Raw genomic sequence first — 23,896 nt, 5'->3', positions numbered from 1 at the left:
GGAGGTTTTCCATAAAGTGATACAAATGTTGCTGTTCAAAACATTGTTATAGCACTTAGAGATTCCCAAATAAATAAAAAAGCACAGCTGGATAATGATTTAAATTACCCAAATTCTATCTCCATAGAAGACAACAAATGGTCTAAGAGCTGTAAGACAACATTAAGCCTGCCTGCACCGATCAATTTCTCTCTAGATAGACACACACTTTCCTGTGTGGCTGAACCAGTACAAAGGAAAGCTGTGAAACCACCTTTCGACTCCACCCAAGATTTTACTGAATCCTTTTACCTACAATAGCCCCCAGAATTAGCTTTTGACAACAGCAGAGAAGAGTCTGCAGCATTTAGAGCAATTTTTAAGTATCCCTGCAGGTTTGACTATGTAAGACTGCAAGAAACAAAGTCATTGTACAGGGTTTTTTTAAACAAGGGACATTTTCTTGTCATGCTGGACTTACAGTTCTATCCCATGTTCAATTATTTCCTTTTGTTGCTTGATTACTTCAAATTGCTCAGGATCATCTTGGACAGCAGTCTGGGTACCAACACTTCCAACTCCTGAAGAAACAGTGGAGTCCAAGGAACTGACACTACTCCGTCTCCCTCCACTGTCCAGGCATTTACCTTCGGCCATTTCCTGTTCAGATGGTTTATATGAACCTATTTATAAACAGGGTGACACTTAAGTTACTCTGCTCAGTCAAAAGCTTTTAGCTGTAAAACTGTTCATTACAAATTTGAGTCAATATTCTTTTTGGCAGTCTGCACTAAACAAAGAAGCCATACTGATGCAATTCCAAAATCATCCAATAAAAGGCAGAAGAGCAACAGCAGCTATGGAGAAATTCTTGCAGTTCACTTTAGTAACTGCAAGACTCATCACATGTCCTGTTGTATACAAGCCAGCTTTTGTAGTGCAGACAATGGCCTGGCTAAAACTCTTCAACAGCACCTGGCCATTCAAACCAGACACTTCAGAGTCAGTTACTACAATAGCATGAACAACTGTTCATTAAATACTTGGTCTAAATAAATTGTTACACATAAACTTAGCATCCACCTTTCTCAAGAGCTTCTAAACACTGAGTACACACAGGGATACACTTAAACAAATTAGTCTCTCCATGAGGAAATAATCTTACCTAAGCTAGCCTGATGATTTGGGTTCACATAAAGGTCTTTGCTCCACTCTACCATACATTTTAAAATAGAAACTAAACATTCAAGTCCTTTTTTCCTCAGGCTTAGTTCCTGAAAAGCACAAAACAAAACAACCAATAAACATATGGTGTCTTCAAAAAACTTGTGGATGTGTATCATCTTCCAAATCTTAGCAAGTTGAATTAAAGGAAGGAAGAAATCTACTGGTTATACAAAGCTTTGCCCCTTGGTTACTTAGCCTGGATATATCTTTGCCAAAACAGCCACGACCAGACCGACAGTAGAACATGTTCCAGCTGCTTGAAGGAGGTGGTCTAATAATAACTGATGAGTACCAGCAAGAGGCAAGATATACCAAATACTCAGTGCAGCCACTTTGTAGTATGAATGATTATGACCACTCAGTAAGCCCCTACAGCGTCAGCTCTCCCCACAAGTAAGACAAGTGTCTCACTACCTTAGCTGTAAACAGTTCCAGTCAAAACCAAAACAAGGGACTCCTCGATTTTACTTCCCACTTGCTGGTCAAAGGACCACAGAGGAGAAAAGCAAACAAACAAAATCAAACAACATCAACACCACCCCAAACACGCACAAAAGAAAGAAAACAACAAAAAAGCTGCAACAAAGAAACAACCAAGCAAGCACTGATACAATTTTAACTGAAGGTGAGAAATGCACTCAGTTCCAAGACCAACACAGGCATGTCACTTCAGCCCTGAAAGCCATGACATGGGCTAGAACAGCAGTGTTGTAGGATAAGGCCAACATCAGAAACATCCTCTCTTGCTGAAAGCAGTCTATACTTCATCCTCCCTCTAAGGATTAGGGAAGTATATAACTCAAAATAAAACACCTGTGGTAGAAATGTGGCAAAAAAGTCCGTGTAATGCAGACACAAGATGAAGCCACTGCTGGTCTGTAAGCCCCAGAAGGAAAATTCTGGCAGAGGAAAGCTCATTTGATTGTCTCTGCCATGGCAGCCCAACAAAAGGGCCCAGACAAAGCCTAGACTCACAGTCAATATTCAGCATTCAATTGCAATTCTATTGCTACTAAACACTAAGGAACATCAGTTACCTACTACAGTTACAGGGAACAGACATCATGAACTACTGGAAGTATTGATAATGATGGAAATAGCACTATTTATGAAAACATAATAGCTTATGTTCCAAGCTGGTTTTCTTACCTGCAAAGGAGTCATTCCTAACTCATGCCCACTCCGTCCCTGTGCGATTTTGGACAGATCGTTTACAAGGCGTTCAAAGATATTAGCAGCATTTAAATCACAGTCATAGTTAACATAAATATCCACTACACACTGGGCATCTTGAAAACAAAAGAAAGGGTAAGTATTAAGATTCATGATAACAGCATTTTTAAAAGGAATCAGGCAATTGGAGCGGGCAGTGGAGATGAATGCAGGTATTCAACCCAACACTACGGGATCAAACGCAGTTTTCCAGGCTTAAACACTACACATGGCATTGGTCTTCAAAATGAGAGGAAGAGACTGCTTTTCACAACAATGGAAATACCTGCACAAATTCTAGTTAAAGTCTGAATCACCATCCATTTGTGCTCAAAGGAGCTCGAAGAAGTCTCTAGGATATTCAGGAAGATCTCTTTGAAGAACACCTGCAAAATAAATGAGGTAAGGGACTTGATTTGAAACTTATTAGGAGCATGTTAAATGTAAGAATCCTTTTTCTATTCAGTAATTTCTCTTGAAGAATATCATCCCATGCACACCAGAATTTGAATACAGTAGTAACATTAGTTCAATAAGCAGCTGTTATTTTATCATTACAGCATCATTCTGACAACTAGACCACCAAACATTTTTTTTCCCCCCAAAGCCTCTCACCTCAATCTGCATCTTCAAATGGGTCTTGAAATTGGAAAGCAGCGTGAGAAAGATGGCAAGGGAGAGCTCAAATACATCAGGAACAGAAGAGACTCCATTTTTAGATAATGCTACACAAAGGTATTGCTTGATTGCATTGATGAACATTTCGTGCGTCCTGAAAACTGGACCAGCATTCTGCAGTACTGAGAGAAGCAGCTGGAGAGAGACTACTTTAGAACGCAGTTCATGGGATCTGGAAAAAAAACCAATGCAACACTCAATCCATTTGTATTGCAATGCTCAACACATGCTTCTATTCCACAGGACCACTGCAGCATTACCCCATGTAATGAAGAAGTGACTGGTCTTTTAACTGATTTCAAGGCATGAAGCAGAAGGGGTGGAAATCAGCCTGCAAGTGATTCTGGACAACATCTACACTCTTAATTTGGAGATTAACATCTTAGACTAGGATAACAGATGCAACTCAGTGCATCTCAGAAGCATTCCTCCACATCCTAATAAATACTGCAGAGAAAGCCATTTTTTAATTCATCTTTTCAGTTTAAATAAAAGAAAAAAAAGAGAGAAAAGCCTCAAGTATGAAATTTTTAGTAATCTGAAGCAAGTTTCAATCCCAGATTCATTAAGCTAACTCAAACAGGGGCCTTAGAGGTGAATTTTTGAATACCCATTTTACTATACAGCAGCTACCTAACCATCACCAAAACTACCCAAGAAGGACAGCATAATAAACAAACAGTCTCATTACTTGGGGTCAGGTGGTCCATCACCAAGTGGCTTCATTGAGAGCTTGCACAATGACCTGAACACAAGGAAGGCATCCTTTTGTAGGACATGGGAAAATTTGGCAGCAGCTTGATGCCCAGATACATCTGTTTCCTTGAGAGCAAGAAACAACATTAGATCCACAGTGAGACAAAGGAATAGAGCAATTAGGAAGATTCCACAGTTCCTCAGAGAATTAGCCACAGATTTAAAGAAAGGTACGTTTGGCAATGTTTAAATCTAAACAGGACTAAAAGTGATCTGGATCTTCTCACACACATCAACTGACTCTTCCCTCTAGCCCCACCCTTTATTAAGATACAAGTAACATCATTTTTAGAACAGTTGTTTTAAGCATCTGCTTAGATTGCAGTTGCTGCTTCCTCTTCAAACCCGAGCAGAACACGCACATTAAAGGTTCCATCCCCCCCCGCCCTCCAAAACCCCACCATAGCAGTCGGCATGATAAAAACGTTTCTCCTTTCTTAAATATACATTAGCACCCAGTGAAGTTATTTACCAGATTATCAGTGGAGGAAACAGATTGCCCATCATCTGGAATCCCATTTGTTTGTACATTTTCATTACTAGAGCTAGAAAGAGCCAGATCTGCAGTGTCTGATGCAGGGAGAGCCTTAACTGTTTCTGTTCCTTGCTTTTCTTCAGCCACTAAACGTGAAAGAGTAAAACTGATTAAAATCATCCATTGAGCATTTTCATGAAGCTCTACAACCAAGTGGGACACAGGCAGTTCTGCTAAGCTAGAAAGTCTCTCAACCACCAGCAAAAAAACCCTCTGTATATGGTCTTGACAACATACTTGGTAAGGAAAAATAACTTGCATGGTTTTACAAACAGTTCCCCAACACACATGCGCCTATTGTACTTCAGGAGATTCTGCTACCTTTCACAGCTGACTCAACCACATCTTCCAAGATGCCTTTAACCATTTCTTTTCCTCCATCAGTTGCTTCCTCTAAAGAAACACACAGAGAGTTGAATTTAGCACTTCTGTTTAGGAAGAAGATGGAAATGACAAACATGATAGAGGCAGAAGGCTAAAAAGAAAGAAAATAAAACAAGAGACAAAAACCTCACACCACAGATTTTCTTTAGTAGTTGTCCTCTGAAGTCATTTCCAAGAAGTTATGCAGACATGATCATTGATATGATTTCCATTGCTTAAAATAAAGCACTGTTATTTTTAAGGCAGTGATTTTGGCAGCTGCATTTATCAATTGTTATGAACTTCTAGTTTTGGAAGATCTCATGTCCCTAATTTGGATACAGGACAGGTTTATGAGAAGGTCTTTATAATACATATTATTTTTACCACTAGACTTCAGTCACTCTAAGCAATTCTGCAACTTTCCTTCCCCTTTATCAACCTAATCAGGTCAAACTCCATTGTAACTCTATATACATAAGCTATATATAGCTACACTAGGATTCTAGGGAAAACATGAGCTTTTCTTTAACAGCTGTAATGTTGTAGACAAGCTAAGGGTGGCCTACATGCTCTAACTACTGAGAAAATACAACTATGATTTGAGCCAATAACCCCAGCCACTCCTCCCCACAATATTCTAGAAGAATGTTTTCCAACAGAAATGTTAACTGAAAGCAAGAGTCCCAACCTATTTTTGTTCACCTGATGCTGAACGAGTTGGATCCTGCTCCAACTTCACTTCTCCGTTTGCTGCCCTCTCAGGCTCCCCATTTGTCAATTCTACACTTGCAGGAGCAGTGGCTTTACCCTCCTGATAGCTGTGCTTGAACTGCCCAAGCTTTGGAGACTTGGGCACCACTGCAATTGCAGGAGACTGGGATTTTTGCTGATGAGTTTTTTCTACTTCTCTGGATTCTTGTATCTTGAAAAAACAATATGAAAAAGTTAACCTAAGGCACAAAACATAAGGGGAAACAAATCTGTATGACGACTGCTGTTCCGCTGTGAATTCACATGTTAACAAGACACACACAGTGAGAACATAGCTGCTTGGGCAGTCAAATTCAAAAGATGCTCTGGGAGCTTATTTTAAAAGCCTCCCATCATTTGTTTATAGAAAGCTGCTTGGCAGGCACTACAGTGTGAAACCTTGTTACCAGCAATAAGCTTCACATTTTACTTTTAATCAGACAGAACACTTCAGTGCAGGATTTGACAGGGGTTGTTTTCACATTACAGATCAATAGATATCCAACTACAATGACAGGCCCATTAAAAAAAAACCAGCAATAAGAACTATTCTGTTCATTTATCAAGCCTAACCATTTGAAATGAGCCAAGGAAACAGTTACATACAGCTTGATTTTCCATCCGTGTGAAAATGACATTTAGCATCTGCGTCAGGGTAGCTTTGGCAGTTGTCTGATTGATAAGATTTTTACTGGCCAGATAAATGTTGTAACAGGTTCTAACAGTCTGGAGAATTGTTCCTTCATGGATTTCTATGTATGGAGAGGTTACTGCAGTGAGAAGAGCCTGAAAAAGTCCATAAAAATTAAATCTAAGTGAGTAAGCATCAACAGACTTTGTTGTTGGTTTTGTTTTATAGAATCAATAAGGTTGGAAAAGACCTCAAAGATCATCAAGTCCAACCTGTTACCACAGACCTCATGACTACTAAACCATGGCACCCAGTGCCACATCCAATCCCCTCTTGAACACCTCCAGGGACAGTGACTCCACCACCATGGCAGCACATTCCAATGGCATATCACTCTCTCTGTGAAGAACTTTCTCCTCACCTCAAGCCTAAACTTCCCCTGGTGCAGCTTGAGACTGTGTCTTCTTGTTCTGGTGCTGGTTGCCTGGGAGAACTACCCTTCAGGTAGTTGTAGAGAGCAATAATGTCTCCCCTGAGCCTCCTCTTCCCCAGGCTAAACAACCCCAGCTCCCTCAGCCTCTCCTTGTAGTGCTTATGCTCAAGGCCTCTCCCCAGCCTCGCTGCCCTTCTCTGGACACATTCAAGAGTCTCAATATCCTTCTTAAATTGAGGGACCCAGAACTGGACAGAGTACTCAAGGTGTGGCCTAACCATGAAGATCAGGTGGCTCAGTTAGTAGCGCATCTGACCCTTAATGAAAAGGTTGTGAGTTCAATCCTACAGTGGGCAGTAGTGTCCTCCCTACTCTAGTCATGAGGTCTGTGTTGACAGGTTGGACTTGATGATCTTTGAGGTCTCTTCCAACCTTAGGAATACTGAATACTTCACGTCAGTGCTGAGTACAGGGGCAGAATGACTTTCCTGCTCCTGCTGGCCACACTGCTCTTGATGCAGGCCAGGATGCTATTGGCCTTGTTGGCCACCTGGGAACACTGTGGGTCTTCCACAGTAATCAATGGGTTGGGTTATGAAACATCCGTAGAAGAGATGTCTGTTTCTCTGAAGGGATGTTTGAAATCAAAGAAAGTTTAAACACTCAGGAGCGAACAGGGGGACTTAGAAGCCCTGCCAAAGTGTTTTATCACTACTAGTTTTCCACCTCCAAAGGGAACATTTTTTTTATATTCTGTAGTTGCCTTTCCGTGCAAGGGCCAATGGGGTCCACACTGCCATCAGATTAGATTACTACTGCCATCAGATTAGATTACTAGAAGGTTCACCTCAGATTTGTTAGCCCATGAAGCTTTCAAAACTGGAAAACACATTATTGGTTCTACTATACCTTGCTAAGAATATATACTGCAGATCCCTCTGGAAAAAGGAACAGGAAGGCAGCCAGACTTGAGCAGCAGGCCAGGACACTGCTTCACAATTACAGTGCCTTCAGCTGAAGGCTGAGAGCATTTCATTGGCCTAATGAATGTGGGCATTACTAGCCTAGAATACAAACACCAATCTGTCTTCTAGATAGAGTACCCAGCCCAAAAAGAAGGATAAACATTCATAAAGGTTTCCCTTATGCTCTGTTTCACCAAGAGGAAATATATTTCACATATCAAGTCTGGCCCTGTGACAGCTTCCCTAAATTCAGGTGATACATCTAACGGTGTAAGAAACAGAGAAACTGGGCCCTAAGTGCTGCTTTGTGTTTAAATTCTCCTCCATTACAAAAATCAAAAGCCAGAGAAAGCAAATTCATATTGCACCAAAATGAACCAAATGAAATACCTTAATTATCTGCAATTGTACTCCTTCATCTGTTTGAGGACCCTGAAAACAGTTGCAAATGGTTTCAACTATTCGGTCAATCAATCGTTTTCCAGGAGCTCCACTGTCTGGAGCATTGCCAGTGATATGTCCATATGCAATGAGTTTCTAGGTAGAGAGAATGCAGGTTAGACAACCATACCTAAAATACATTTAAGTACATCCTAACAGCAGGGGCAAGGTGGGGTGGTCAGAGAGCACACCTCACTTAACCAGTTGTAACACAGAAATTAAACACCATCAATAGTCTGGCCACTGTAGACTTGTCACACATCCAGACAAAATAATTTACTAACTGATACATGAGCTTTCTCCACACAGAGCATTTCTTCCTATTGCAGCCAGACAAAGCTTTCTAACTTCAATCCTTGTACCTATTCACAGCAGGTTCTGCCTTTAAGTTGCATCATTTTTTCTGTAAGAATCTGAAGAGGAATACGGTACAAAGATTCCAGACTCTGACCTCCTATCACATCAGCACTGGAAGAGACACCATGGCAGATACTCCTTTCAGAGCATCACAGGTGGAGAATCTTTACTAAATAATGCAAACATTGCTGAGTTTCAATAAAGGCTTGCTTCACTAGAAAACACCACACACATTTCTGATGGACAAGAAGCACTTTCAGCCAAGTCTGATGAGAATCTGTTTTGCCTGGCTTATGCATCTGTATAGCCACAGGGGGCATCTTCACATCTCTATACCCAGGACAACATTACTTCTTCACTCTAGGAGTGCCAACAGCACACAAGGTTTTTCTAACTGCATGTTTCTCCATAGCACTCTGCCCAAGCTGAAACACAACAGTCACCTGTAAACAGTCCAGTGAGGTACTGACAATGCGTGGAGACTTGGACTGGCAGGCCAGCTCAAATGGAAGGAAATATTTGTCTGCTTCAATGAAGTTTGCTTTTGGTGGAGCTGCAGTGCCTTCTCTAGGTCAGATAAGAGAGTTATTAGTTTTTGTAAACATGTATAACAGCCGACTACACTTTCTCCTTCTCTAAATGTAAGGCTGGGTAGGACACAGCAGCATGCAGATGTAATGCAAGCTTCTCTTGCACACTGTCTTAAAGGTCTATTTTCTTTGAAAACCAACATTGCACCTGATCTTTGTCATGTATTCTTCAACTTAACTCTTCCTGCATTATACTGCACACTGTCCTGCTACCTGGGGAAGTCCTACACAGCCTGATAGGTAAATTTAACAAAGTTACACTGACTTAATTAAACAGGGTGCATGTGAGGAATGCTAAGCAAACACATTGGGAGCTCATTTTAGATCATAGAATTGTGCTGCAAAAGTGTTCTGAAATTTACTTAAATTGGTATTCCTGATGTATGTAGTTAAGAACATCTACTAGCAAACAGAATACCTGCTGTACTTCATGGTTTCCTAGCAGGCTATATTAAGCCCAGTAAAAGGAAGTTAAAAACTACCCATTTGGTAATTTATAGTGAAACCTGGAGGCAGTTATGGCTTCAGCACACATCCACACACACACTGTGACACTGCAACCCAGGGGCCATATCCTGGTTTTGGCAGCATTGTGTGTAACTGGGTATTCACAAACTCACTGACATAAGTGTACACACACTCTCACATTTCCACTACCAAATGATTCCACTTGCTGTTTTCTGGCATAGTTACAGCAATTAATAACTTACCTTTGCTTTTCCAGCTCTGTTTTGATTTCATCTGAATGAAAAAAAGAAGAAAAGAAAAGAAAGATTCAAAACATTTCACACCCAGCATGAAGTTATCCTTACCAGTATTACTAGTAAAGAAAATGTAACAAAGCCAAGCTGTTCCAAGCCACAAGTCTTACACTTCAGTATTTGCTATTCGTTTCCTGTAACATCTTCAGCTTCAGAGAACATAGAGAGCTACACTTCAGCCTGGAGAAGAGAAGGCTCCGAGGTGACCTAATTGTGGCCTTCCAGTATCTGAAGGGGGCCTACAGGAAGGCTGGAGAAGGACTTCTCAGGACCTCAGGTAGTGATAGGACTAGGGGGAATGGAATGAAGCTGGAGGTGGGGAGATTCAGGCTAGATGTGAGGAGGAGGTTCTTCCCCATGAGAGTGGTGAAACCCTGGAATGGGTTGTCCAGGGAGGTGGTTGGGGCCTCGTCCCTGGAGGTGTTTAAGCCCAGGCTGGCTGAGGCTCTGGCCAGCCTGATCTAGTGTGGGGTGTGCCTGCCCATGGCAGGGGGGTTGGAACTAGATGATCCTTGTGGTCCCTTCCATCCCTGAATGATACTATGATACACTTCTTTGTTTGGAGGCTTAGCTCTCAACTTCTATATGAAAAAGCTGAATTGTCCAAATATTCTTAACAAAAGGTGTCTTTAGTAAACACAGCATTTTTTTACTCAAGAGTCAGTCTGCATCATAGAGAGCTCAGGTCTGCAGAAGTCTTTAAGCCACTGCATTAACCATGACCTTCCTGTTAACTACTATGCTAGTTAGCCTCCTTTTGTTAGGCCTCAAAATATGATACCAGCTGAGAAAACTCCAAGAGATAAGAAACCTTAAATGCATGCTGTCTCTTTGCCAGCAGTTTGGCTGGGGTTTGTCGTTGCTGTTGTTTGGGGTTTTTGCTTGCTTGGGTTTTTTTAATTACACTTTCAGGGAGCTTCTCATAAAATTAAACACAAGGGGGAAAACCAGTGTCTCATTTCTGTTGTATACAGCAACAAATCCCTTATGTTGTAACATGGCTTTTTGAGGATTGCTAATGTTATCACCATGATGCACAGCACAGACCAGAACCGTACTACCCCAGATATAGCACAAGTGCATACTGTGAACCCTGACAGGACCCATCCAAAATAGCACATAGAATAAGGCTGCACAGCTGCAATCACTGCTAACACCACATGGCATGCTGTCCATCCCAAACTACTTCATGCACCTGCAAATTACCAGGCCTACAAAACTTGTTTCAACTGCAAAGTTATCAGCAGTGTTCTCCACAGCCCTGGAAAGGCACCATTGCTTGGGATTAGAGGTTCAGAGGATTTCAGCACTGTCTGTGAACCTCAATAACTCTTCTCTTAAAACACACAAAACACACTAATGAACAAGCAACATACACATTATAAGTTTTTCAACTGTCCTACTGTTCAATAAATGCCACAGTAATTAATCTTCACAGAGTGTGCCTATTTTGCAGCACTAGCAGCCCTGTTTTACAGGGAAGATGGAAGCAAAACACGGAGGAAACATGTAGAACTGCAAGTTGTGAGTGACAAGCTACATTCAGGAGTGATCCTTGCTGTTCTGTCTGCTACACTGCCTCATTAATAAAAGCCAGCAGTCAAGAAAGGAGCAGTCTGACACCCATTAGCAATAAATGATGTAACAGGAACTGAAGGAACATTATCCACCCTACAGTCAACAAAAGAACAGACAAACTGAAGAGCCAGAGGCCCACAATGTATCATGGCCCTGTTCAGAAGTCCACCATTTTTTCATCAAGTCCATCATGCAAATTACTATGCCTGGTAGTTTTAAAGGAGACAGTTGCTGCTTGCCAATACTGCACAGGCCAGTGTCAAGGCAATGAGCCTCAAACACACAGCCCCAGTACCTGGGGTTTCAGAACCACAAGTAACACTACAGTTCCACAGCAGCACAAACTCAGCAGCATCATCCCCTAAAACTTGAGGCTTCAACTTGTAAGGAGAGTCAACAGAATGGAGACTGTTGATAAGAAACAGCCAAGGTTTCCCATGCCAAACAAATCTTAACACAGCACCACTTCTTGTATTCCCCAGTATTCAGTTGTTTTAGCAACAAGATGGCTACTCAGAAGGTCAAAGTTTGAATTCAGTCACTTTGATTAACTTTCCCCTCTGTAACACCACACAATGATCCACAGAGCTATTGAGAACAATATACCCTAGAGGACTCCCCAGATTATTAGATCTGTCATATCACTGGAGCCGTGTATGCCTGATGCCTGCAAGAACTGCCTCCTTCACACGTGGCTTTACACATTCAGAACACTTAGTTCTGCCTCTAGCTCATGACACACACAGGCATTTTTTACTTACAGCCAGAATCCCAAGTACAGCAGGATACCAAGGTGGTCAGTTATACCACAGTTAATGCTGTATTCCAGACACCCTGTGAACTAGGGTTTAGAGGGGTTTTTAACAATTGCAAAAGCTCAGCACCTTCTCAACAAGCTGGGTATTTTTCCCCCCCAAAAAAAACAGACAAGATTGCTCAAGGGAGGGAAGTGGTCCTCCTTGCACTAAAAAAGGTGATTTGTGTAATCAAGCAATGCTATTTCCCCCCCCCCAAATATCATACATCCAAGTGAAAATATTTTTCTTTCAAAGAGACCACCACCCCCAATAATGTTTGTCAGCAGAGTGGCACAGCAAAAAGGTTTTGAATTAGAATTCAACAAAAGTGAGAGCTGCAGCTCTCCAGCCCTCTTCTCCTGATCTGTAAGTTGGGACAGCATGACCAGCTCAGAGCAGGAGCTAGAGGAGCCCCTGAAAGGCTCCTGCACTGCTGCAGCTGAGAGCCCAGGCAGGGGAATTGACTCCTCCGGGCAGTGCCAGCACTGCAGTGTGGGCAGGGAAGGGGGAAGCCTTGGATAGAGGGGTCCCACATGGTGCCCATGGGCAGGAGAATGTTTGGAGGGACTGGGGGTGCTGGTTGCAATGTGCTGGGTACTTTTGGTGCTGCAGAATCCCAAAGTGGTGGCTGATGGATGGGATGCACCATCCTCTGGTATCCATCCTTCACAGAAAGGCTAATTAGGCACTGGAATGTAACAGGATGGAGATTGGAGTCAATACAGCTGACCAATATGATCAAGTATTGTTCCTTTATTGTTCCAGTATTGTAGGCCTATAGTGTGAGTATAGCACAGTAAAGTGCAAAGAAGAAGATGGGAAAGGTAGAAGTGCTTATCAGGGGAACTTCAACTTATATAAACTCAGAGAGCCTCATTGGCACAGCTTCATCGGTTCCCTATGAGTGACCACACATCACACTATTAGAGATTATTGGGCCAACTACTAACGACACACGAGGTTTGTTGATGCAGGTGCATGTCCTGTTGTCCCAAGATAACTTTCTGTGTTTATAGCTACCAGTGTCCTGTTTTAGTTACATGCTGCAGGCACAGCACTGTTTTGCTCCACTGCTAGCTGGCTCTGCACTTACGCTGAGCATGGCCTGCCACCGTGTCAGGCTCTAGGGCATTGCCACAGGGAGGGGCTTCACAGGGAGGTGGTGGAGTCACCATCACTGGAGGTCTCTGAGAAAAGACTGGACGTGGCACTTGGGGGCATGGTTTAGCTGATGTTGTGGTGTTAGGTCATAGGCTGGATTTGATGATCTCAGAGGTCTTTTCCAGCCTCTCTAATTCTGTGAAAGATTTTAGCCTTAAGGAGACACAATCATGGCCATCTTTACTGCTAGTTGAGACTAGACCAGACCTTGCATTGGAAAAACAGGTTAAGAACATCCCACATTAGAGCAATGACAATTTTATCCTCAGAAACACTCCATATATCTTTTCAAAGAAATAAATCTAACCAAGGCCTGACCAAGTTCCCACAGTTTTATTACATAAAGGCTTTGCTAAAGCCATAGAAAAACATCTGCACCACAACAGCATTTTAATAGCTAATGCTGGCAAAAAAAGAATAAATGAAAAGACAAAAGCAAGTTGGAGCCATGCCTCTGCTAGTGATTCCTTCAAAATGGTTTGGAAATCTCCACATCTGAAGCACTTATTTGGTGGTCTGACCACCAAAAGTGAAACAGAAATTGTTGCCTAATTGAAGTCGTCTGCCATGAACAGCTTGCCAAGCCCTGACCAGGCACAGCCAGCTTCCAGAAACCTACTGCCACTGGATTAAGTGGCACAGCTCAAATCCATTCCACAGCTACAGAAATCTGAATTTTGGTCTCTCTGGCCATTCCAGCACAAGGCAAATCCCTTGCTTTCGAGGGCAGGATGTATTGCCCATACATTGCCATCTACTTCAGTCAGAAACAAACCTCTTCAACTCCAGGCAGTCCTTGTGCTGCCCACTCAAGCCTTTCAGCATTCCTACCAGGAAACACAAGTGGAATAACACACAAGGCCCTGCAGCAATTTCTTCCAAACCTTGTGGCCATAATAAAACCAGGATGAAGCTCATGCTGAGAGTAACTACTGCTCTGCATTAGAAGGATGGTTTAAGTTTGCTTGTATTAAAAACTACATATTAGAATGGAGGAAATGCTTGCCTGCAATTAGATACATCCTGTGTTAATGTACAGTTGAGTTTGTCTCAATGCAAGCAAACCAGTTCCTGTGCAAGAAATGGCATAGTTCATGTGAGCACAAGGACACCAGCAATGTCTTTCCATAGCCTGACAGAACACCAGAGAGCAGTGCCAACACAAACACATGGAGCAGCAGCAAAAGCTTCCCTACCCCCAACCTGTGAAGTCTGCTGCATTGCCTAAGCTCAGGTTGCCTTAACTTAAACCAAAAACCCAACACCCTGCATTTAGTGATTCTACTCATCTTCAGAAGACTACCACAATGAAGCAAGACTATCTCTTCTGCCCAAGCTTGCCCAAAATATGCTAGCAAAGAGGCTGCTAAACTAAGGCAGAATCTTTTTAGACATCTGTCATTTATAACCAGGAACAACTTAAACACCCAACTAAATTCCTAAGTGAAGCCATGGTTTAAGAGGCTGGCTTTTTTCACACTCCTTAACAGGCAGTTATGTTGTTCATAAAGCTCCAAGATACATGCATGGAGGTGCCTAGGTAATCAAAGAAGGTCACGTAAGCAGGCTGCCTGCACAGTATGTCATTAAACACAGCCCTAACAGGGCAAGAGTGATGGCTTGTATGAAAGACCCAAGCACTCAGCTAGCATTAGAGCACATGAACTGCTGTGACACACACTGCTGTGTGCCACTCCACATTTCTCAGGTTAGATTATTTCAGTAGATTTACTAAGAACTTTGTGTACCTTGAGCTCCATGCAAATGCTTATTAAGCAACTATTTTTATACAATATACTGGTTGTCTGTTCAAAACAAGGTCTCTTAAAAACACAGTTTTCTAAAGCAGAGCAGAACAGCTTCTCTGTTTAAAACTCTCCATTTCTCCCAGTCTCTCCTGGGGCTGACTGGCACAGGACAGGATACAACCGTTACACCTACCGATGAAGCAAGACCCTGAATGAAGGAATCTATTCAGCTCTGCTTGCTCAACATTAGCACTGCATATTTCAAAGAAGGGGTGGCTAGAGGAAAAAAGCAAAACAGCCAGCCAATAAAACACCACTGGGAACTGGTTTTGTTCCTTGTCTTCCACCCTTGTTATATTTATGTCCTGTTTGAGCCTGTGACACTTCTTGTTTCCACAAAGTCAGGCAGATGTTTTGCAGTCCAAAACTGCACAGTGTTAGTCCCATCTTACCAGGAAAAGGAAAAAGGGTAAGACCAGTTTAAAACTAGAATGACAGAATACCTAGGCTTCCTATGGAAGAATGACAGCAATTTTCAGTAGTAATTTACTTTTCAGAAGTTGAACACATTCAAAGCAGACTGCAAGTAATGCTCTTCCCACATTTACTACCATACAAGGCTTGCTAATTAAGATAATAAATTTGAAATTGTAGCCACAGTCTTATTGGATATAAAATAGAAGCTTAATTCAACTTCAGCAATGTTAACAAAACTGATTTTTTTCATTTGTATGAAAAAGACTAACCTAAACAGGATTAAACTGGGGGGGGGATCACATGTAAATAAAGAAGTTTCTTTCACATTGGCAGCTCAAAATGATGCAGTGACATCCAAGAAATAGAATGGGACCCTTTAGTGAAGTAATCAAGACCCTACTAGGGCAGGATGTTGGGCAACAGAAGGTTATCTACTCATGCTGACCTCTGCTTTAGTTCAGGAAGGCACATGGATTTTTTTTTCCAGGCAAGATTAGCATCACAAGAATTAACTAACCTGCAACCTTCTGTACCTTAAAATACACAGGCATAGAATAGTTATAATCCAACATGCAAATGCTAATAGGTGGCTACTGCACTGTATCCCTCCACCATCTTGGATGTGCTGATAAACATAAAGACCTTCACTAGTAACTCTTCACAGAAGTTCCCCTTATCACCCTGTAAATAAATTTGCATAGCAGAAAAACAGGTTCCCAGTGCTGTAAATGGGTTGGTGCATATTTAGGGAGTTAGGGACACAATCAGGAAAAGAAATTAAGCAGGAAAAGCATGCTGGATGAAGCACACATGTGACAATACTGCTCTCAGTGCTAACTTTACATAATAACACATAATACCCTTCAATCTGGCTGCCCTCCTCCGGATATACCATCACTACAATTAGCTTCCACAGATTTCCTGAAGGTGTGAGAAGGAAGATAAAAATGACAGCGATTTTCAAGCCTGTGTTCACAGTGCATTTGACAGGACTTGCACCTGCCCAGCTTCCTTACATAGCCCGTTTCTTTTGTTCTGGCTACCGCAAATGTCCCCTAATCAAAGGAAAGATACCAGTGCAAAGTAAGTGAAGCTGCAGTAGATTTGTCACCTTTGCAGTGTAGGGAAGGCCATGGAGAACTCAACTCTAAGAGCTACAGCACTTTATCCAGCTTAGTCTTCCCCTTTCATACCATACCATATGTTTTCAGAACTTTAACAGATCTGTATGATCAATTTGCACTTGCAGGAGATTTCAGGATCACTGCACCAACTTCACAAAAAGTATTTTCCGTTCTGTAAGACACCACAGACATTGCTGGTATTTGGCTGCACTGCTAACAGCTTCTCTCCAGTCCAACCTCGAGCTGGAGATGAAATGTCACAAGATTACTAGCCTTGGAAGATCTCAGCCTCTGCAAGCCGAGGGCCTTAAGCACCTTGTTCCCTAGTCTAAAAGCTTCCAATTAATTTTCTCAAAATCGGTTCCGAAGTGACAAACGCAGACTTTTTGTTTTCAAACACACCCAAACCCTAATAAACCAGATGAGGCGTTCCCCCTAGCATTTGAGCGTCTCGTATCAGAGAGAACTTTCCCCCCACTCGGAAGTCCGGAGCTCAGCCGGGATTCCGGCCAGCAGCCTCGCAGACGGGAGCCCGCCGGGGGTTCGACGTGACAGAAGACACCACCGGAGGCCAGTAACACCGCCTCCCGCGGGCTGGGGTTCCGTGCCCCGGTGCCAGCAATGTCCTTCTGTCAGACTCCCAGGCCAGGGAGGGGCCGCGGCTCACAGTCCGGCGGAGCAGTTCCGCGGCCAGGCCAGGCCGGGCCGGGCCGTACCGGGTCGGACCAACTCACCCAGCGCCACCTGGCAGGCTCTCCGCAGCTGTCCGTGCGGGGGCCGCTTCGCCTCTTTCTCGGCTAGGATCTTCTCCAGGGCCCGTGACACAAACATGCTCTTGGTGCGGGCGTCCTGCTCGCGGGCCGGGGGCTGCATGGCGGGACGGCCCCGCCGAGGGGCAGGGAAGGGATCGCCGGGGCCGGCGCTCAGAGCCCGCGGCCGTCACCGCACCTCCACCATGCGGAAGAGACGCGCCTCCCTCAGCGGCCGCCACCGCGCCACCGCCACGGCGCCGCCATATTGGCCCCGTCACGTGACACGGGCTCCCCCCGCCCCCCGAGCTGACCCCCGACCCTCCGCCGTGCCGGCAGCGGCGGGGGCGGCGCTTGCGGCGGGGCCGCCGTGCCGGGCCGGGCGGTGACCGCAGCGGCTGTCCTGACGCTGTCACCGTGCCTGGCTAGCGGCTGTAATCGCGGGCGGTAAACGCCACCTCCCCGCAGCGGCGGGCTTCCGGCGAGCTGCTCTGCGCGGCGTGTGTGCAGGCGGGGCCTGCCCGGCACCACCGGCTTCCCCGGGAGACTCCCGGAGCTCCACGCACCGTGCCGGGCTCATCCTTGTCCTTTAAAGAAAGTGGTCCTTGTCCTGTCCCCGCGCGTTGTGGGGGCAAAACCTGACTAACTTCCGTGCTGTAACGCAAAACGCTGGCACGAATTTCAGTATCAATAAGAACTGCAGGTACAGTCACTGCTGCAATTGTTCTAATTAAGTTATAATTACCGAAAGGGAAGTCCCGTTAATGTAGCACTCATATCTGTAATGCTTCTAATCGAAGCATCGCACATTTGCATTACCAGCGTTGCCAAGAGGCACTGCCGAGAACATCCACGTGTGAAACACTCTAAACTGTACGTTAGATTTACAAGCCATTTCCCTGCAGTGCACAGAAGCTGAGTCTCTGCTTGTAACCTTATGCCCAATTGCATCTTCTCCTTTACCTTTTGGCCTCCATGGTAGGGTACCTTACACTCCAAGTCATACTGTGGTCTTGCTAAAAGCCACTATTAGCTTTGGAAACAATCTGTCATTTACTCCATTGACACCCTGCACCATAACCTGGCAACCATCGGTGGGACACAGCCACCTCTTCTGTGTCATTCCACGAAAGGCTTAATTAAACTAAGACGACTACACCTCACTGAGAATACAGGGGCACATTAGATTGTCTAGACTGTAATTTTATTTACTTATTTCCCAAGCAGCAGGACTCCAATTCTAATTCTTTAAAATGTCATTAATGGATCCTTACTGTCAAACTGTTGACAGTTGCAATTTTCATCCTAGAAACCACTGACAAAGGCTCCAACACCAAATACCTCTGCAAAGCATTAGTTTAGTATCATTTAATGGGGAAAATGGACAGGTACTTTGTGAACACCTTTGCTGCCCAGAGCTTAATGTAGACTGGTTCACACAGAGCTGAGGACTCCACTTGCATGGAATAATACAAATTAGAGCATGGGAAATCAGAAATGATAACAAAGCCCAATAAGAAGCAGGGAAGGACCCTTTTCTGGAAACAATTGCTGAGATTTGTCAGTACCTGAAGACCTGGGTTTTCTTTGGAGACCAGCAGTTCAGGTATAGGTGTGATGTGAGTGTGATTTTCATTGCTCAGCATTAGATTGCAATTTATCAGTATGCAACTGTCTCAAAAATCTGCTAATTGTGTCTATTCTCTTGACAATAATAGCATGATCTGCCTCTTCTGCTACCAGAAAATGTGCCAGGTAATAAAGGTGAGACATTGTTGGAAGGTTGAAGTCCTTCTGAGTGTTTGTCAGCTGAAGCTGCCATGAGGCATTGAGTAATGCATGTGCAGAATGAATCACTACTCCAAGTGGGGGAAGGCCTTCAATAGATCATTTAGTCCATCTCCAAGCACAAAGGCAGAACGTGGCCTTTTCATGAACAGCTCTAACAGAGGAGATTCAACAGCTTTTCATTGAGTTGCCTCCAACGTTTCACTAACTATCCAATTAGGAAATTCTTCCTAATATCTGGTCTGGATCTTAGCTGCTATTCATTAGCAGATGGAAGGACTCTATTATCATGGTGATGGGAGCATCAGGAAAATGGAGGCAAATAATGGAGAAATCTGGGTACTAAATATTTTTGGGGGTTTTTTTTAATAAATGAAGACATTTCCTTATTGTGACTAGAGTTATGGTTTTGTTTTCTATTGACAATGTCTTATGGTCTGATACCTTCTGGTATTTTCTTTTAACTTTCTGGTCTCCCATACAAGAAGGCATTCATTCCTGTAAACATATATATGTCTGATTTCAGTCTTCTTGTATCCTCCTGGCCTGCATCAGGAACAGTGTGGCCAGCAGGAGCAGGGAGGTCATTCTGCCCCTATATACTGCACTGGTTAGGCCACACCTCGAGTACTGTGTCCAGTTCTGGGCCCCTCAGTTTAGGAAGGAGGTTGCCTTGCTGGAACGAGTCCAGAGAAGGGCAACAAAGTTGGTGAGGGGTTTGGAACACAAGCCCTATGAGGAGAGACTGAGGGAGATGGGGTTGCTCAGACTGGAGAAGAGGAGGCTCAGGGGTGACCTTATCACTCTCTACAACTACCTGAAGGGAGGTTGTAGACAGGCTGATGATGGTCTCTTCTCCCAGGCAGCCAGTACCAGAACAAGAGGACACAGTCTCAGGATGCACCAGGGGAGGTTCAGGTTGGATGTTAGGAAGAAGTTCTATACAGAAAGAGTGATTGCCCATTGGAATGAGCTGCTCAAGGAGGTGGTGGAATTGCTGTCATTGGAGGTATTCAGGAGGAGACTTGATGGGGTGCTTGGTGCCATGGGTTAGCTGTTTGGGTGGGTTGGATTGGTTGATGGGCTGGACACGATGATCTTGAAGGTCTCTTCCAACCTGGTTTGGTTTATTCTAAATAAAGGTTTATTCTAAATAATTGGTTTTCTACTCAAAGCAGATTTCATCCTCAAGCTTTATGCATTCATCTCATTGCCCAGTATAGTGAAACCATGTAATATATGCTCCTTTAGTAGCTACTAGCTCCATTAAATATTTAGAGATTTCAGAATGCTGAAGTAGCCCATATTTTGCCCTGGTGCTATCCTGGCAGGATTCACCATGCTACTATTTTGTAATACAATCAGCTGTGTAATCATTTTATATATGTGCTATTTTTAAAGTATATTACACATCTAAAAGTGTTGGTCCAGTGTTCTGTATCTCATTGGGTATGTGAACATCTTCAGGCTTTAAGCCCTATTTGTATTATCTTTGTGTGTCTCTGATCACTTAAACGTGGCATTTCTGACTAAATCACTTTGGATAGCAAGTGGTTAAGAGATGGTTTATGTGCCAGATGATTGAATTAATTTGCATTAAAGACTAAAAGACAGATAGTATTATGGGGGGGTTAATGGCAGTTTTCAAAACCTTCTTCCAAGAAGCCACAGTCTGAAAAATAGATTTTTCAGGTTAATGCTGATTCTGTGTGTCTCTAGGAGGGAATTAGGAAAGTGGCCTGCTGTGCATCTCATGACTCAGCTGCCTCCTTTAAATTCTGCTCCCATCTCCACTGTAGCTCTGCTATACTGCAGGCTCTCAAATCCTCTCCACAGAGCTCACTGACCAGGCAACATCTAATTTAATTTGCTCTGTTCTGAAGGGCAAGAAATTCAGTATAAAACTTAAGAGCCTCATTACTGACCAAAGGGGGGGGTAAGAAAAAAGAAAGTGACAAAAAGGAACATTACATTTCTTCTGGATAGTTGAATGTATCAAAACCAAACTAAGAAAAGGTTTAGTATGTCTCCCTAATAATGCTTGTCTATTAGAAAGGGAGTAATGGAGAAATAGCACACACGCACAAAAGGACAGAACAGGATCACCTGTCACAGACTTAAGTACTGACATTGAGAGCTCAGAAAGCAGAGGACAAACTGCTTGTACCTGGACTTGAGTAATTTCATTTCAGTGCTGAAATGGACAGTCTTGGTATAAGTAAGAATATGCCTTGAAGCACCTGACGGCCATGGCAGAAGGGAAGATTTGGCTGATGTAGGTTAACCAGCAAGTCCTACTTGGTGTAAAACACTTGTGTTCTGTGAATCAAGATAAGATGCAGATGGACCTTCAGAATGACCAGAAAACATTATGTCCTTTATAGAAACTGAACTAAGGGCTTTTCCTCCTTCCTTCCCATCCCTCCCCCCCCCCCCCCCCCAGTTTTCAGTTTCCCAGGCTGATCCAGTGGCTTAAGGAGTTGCCAGCAGCTTGGTGCATCTGTGCTTAACATCTCCAGTCAAGGGCTTTTACCCAAAGGTCAAAACATACTTTGATCAGAATAACTTGAGATGCTGCAGCATGTTCATCTCACTACAAGCGCAATGATACCCATTCTTGTCTGTCAGTTGGCAGTAAACGGTACTGACAGGCTTGACTTCATGTAGGGAGGGAAAGGTTAATACGAGAGGCAGTGACTGTCAGGACAGTTTATTTCCAGGCCAGCAGCATTAAATTGATATCCTGGAGTTCAAATTTCTGCAGTGGGACTCAACATACCACCCTGAGTTGTTTCTCCTGGCTGAAGTGATCAGCTGTCATAATCAAAATGTAAAGTTCTAATGATGTTGGCACTGCCTGTTCTCTGGTGTTACATACGTGACAGCAATACTTCCAACATATTCTTCCAGGCAAGTAGCTAAACCCATCAACAATTTATCAGATGCTGTGTAGCCTCAGACTAGATTTTGAGAGAATTCCCAGATGAGAGACCTTTCTGAAATGTACCAGTGCAAGTAGCCAGATCACTCTCAGGACACCTCCTCAAAAAATCTTTTCTATTGGTCTTTTCATTTACCCTGGGGCTAGTGCTTTGGGATGTAAGCTGATTAGTCCCTCCCACCTGTACACAGTTTTACTCAGATGCTTCTGTCTCAACAAAACCAATCCAGTTCTGCTAAGGAAGCCTCCTGTCTATATGCAGACAGTGGCAACATAGGAGTAAGACATTAATTTTGGATTCTGTCTCAAGTGCTTGTCTTTGGAGCCTTTATTATCAGATGTCATAGTATCATAGTATCATAGTATCATTCAGGGTTGGAAGGGACCACAAGGATCATCTAGTTCCAACCCCCCTGCCATGGGCAGGGATACCTCACACTAGCAGCCTGGTCTTAAGCACCTCCAGGGATGGGGCCTCGACCACCTCCCTGGACAACCCATTCCAGGGTTTCACCACTCTCATGGGGAAGAACCTCCTCCTCACATCTAGCCTGAATCTCCCCACCTCCAGCTTCATTCCATTCCCCCTAGTCCTATCACTACCTGAGATCCTGAGAAGTCCTTCCCCAGCCTTCCTGTAGGCCCCCTTCAGATACTGGAAGGCCAGATTCAGATTCATCTTACCTAAATGCAGGAGCTTAGAGACTGAAAGCTCTAAATCCAAACACTGGTTCAAACCAGTACAGATTTCTCAGTTCAGCGCTAAATGGTAGGTGGGATGAAGAGAGGTACTCCTGGGTGAAGTACAGGCTTGGGTTCTCATTTTGTTTTCTAGGGTTTATCATACCTAACAGTCATGGGAATGATAGAATATTTCAAAAGTTATTTTAATTTCTTAATAAAAGAATTAGGAATGTCATTTAAAAGATCTATTGACAAGGAAAGAATGGAGTAGTCTAAGTGTTCTCCTTCAGTACCTGAAACCCAAACAACATAGCATTGTATTGCAAAACAGTGAAATGGACCAGAATGGATGCGGACAGTAATAAGCAACATCACAAGAGTAAGAAAATTAGTAAGTTGGAAAGATAATTTAAGACATTTTGACACTTAACATAGTTTGCTGTTAGTCTTTAAAACATATTGTTAGTTTTGCCCACAACCTTTTGCCCTCTGCTGAAATTATTCAACTGGAATATGAAATCCAAGGCAAATTAATAAACTGACTTTTTAAGTGAGTGGAATTTAACAACCCTACCCACGAGCTGTTGGAATTCAGATGATTGGACTTGATGATCTTTGAGGTCTCTTCCAGCTTTAGTGATACTGTGATACTGTGATTCACAGGGCCAAATCTGTAGAGGAAGTGCTCCGGTAGTATAAACATACCAAGATACTATGGGGGGTAATTCCAGCAGTGGTATTAATGATGAAGGTCTGATGCAATGAACCTGCTAAGTTTGCCCAAACAGCTTAGAGATACGGCTCCATGACATGAGGTATCTATTACCCTCCTCCCTGATAAATTCACACCCGTGTGATACCAGCGAGGCACTCCCAGGATGAAGCACTAGAACTGCTTTGCTGGCAATTCTCTCTAGCTGCCAGCAAAGTACGTTTTTGCCTTTATAATGCTAACCACAAGAAGGAATTTTGCCAACATTGTACCTCATCTCAATCCTTTTTAGGCATAGACCTGAACTGTTTAACAAGAAGACTGCTATATAATATCTTTGCTTACCTACCCATTGTAAGTTACATTGAATTCGGTGGACTTTGGATTTACAGCAGTATGAGTCAGAGTCAAGCTTAGCCCAAGAAGGTCCATCTTGAGCTTTCTTATAACTGACAC

The 23,896-nt window shown here is 43.3% G+C and overlaps 1 protein-coding gene across 1 annotated transcript in view; it reads right to left on the bottom strand.

Annotated features, from left to right (window-relative positions):
- The window catches only part of ARFGEF2 (ADP ribosylation factor guanine nucleotide exchange factor 2), a 42,006-nt gene extending 24,407 nt beyond the window's left edge, over positions 1-17,599 (bottom strand). Inside the window, exons 1-14 of the mRNA XM_068149881.1 lie at positions 17,301-17,599; positions 9,631-9,661; positions 8,774-8,897; positions 7,923-8,069; positions 6,110-6,289; positions 5,456-5,675; positions 4,709-4,780; positions 4,325-4,473; positions 3,788-3,918; positions 3,034-3,268; positions 2,705-2,804; positions 2,356-2,495; positions 1,145-1,253; positions 461-662 (exon numbers count right to left, since the gene is read on the bottom strand). Of these exons, the coding sequence (XP_068005982.1) occupies positions 461-662; positions 1,145-1,253; positions 2,356-2,495; positions 2,705-2,804; positions 3,034-3,268; positions 3,788-3,918; positions 4,325-4,473; positions 4,709-4,780; positions 5,456-5,675; positions 6,110-6,289; positions 7,923-8,069; positions 8,774-8,897; positions 9,631-9,661; positions 17,301-17,439 (1,979 nt within the window). The 5' untranslated portion in view covers positions 17,440-17,599. The remainder of the gene's footprint in view (positions 1-460; positions 663-1,144; positions 1,254-2,355; positions 2,496-2,704; positions 2,805-3,033; positions 3,269-3,787; positions 3,919-4,324; positions 4,474-4,708; positions 4,781-5,455; positions 5,676-6,109; positions 6,290-7,922; positions 8,070-8,773; positions 8,898-9,630; positions 9,662-17,300) is intronic.
- Between the last annotated feature and the right edge of the window lie 6,297 nt (positions 17,600-23,896).

This window comes from Melanerpes formicivorus, unplaced genomic scaffold (assembly GCF_026170545.1).
Source record: "Melanerpes formicivorus ecotype bairdi unplaced genomic scaffold, bMelFor1.0.p_v2 SCAF_19, whole genome shotgun sequence".
NCBI lineage: Eukaryota > Metazoa > Chordata > Aves > Piciformes > Picidae > Melanerpes > Melanerpes formicivorus.
Note: the sequence above shows the minus strand (reverse complement) of the source record. Positions and strands in the feature narration are given on the sequence as shown.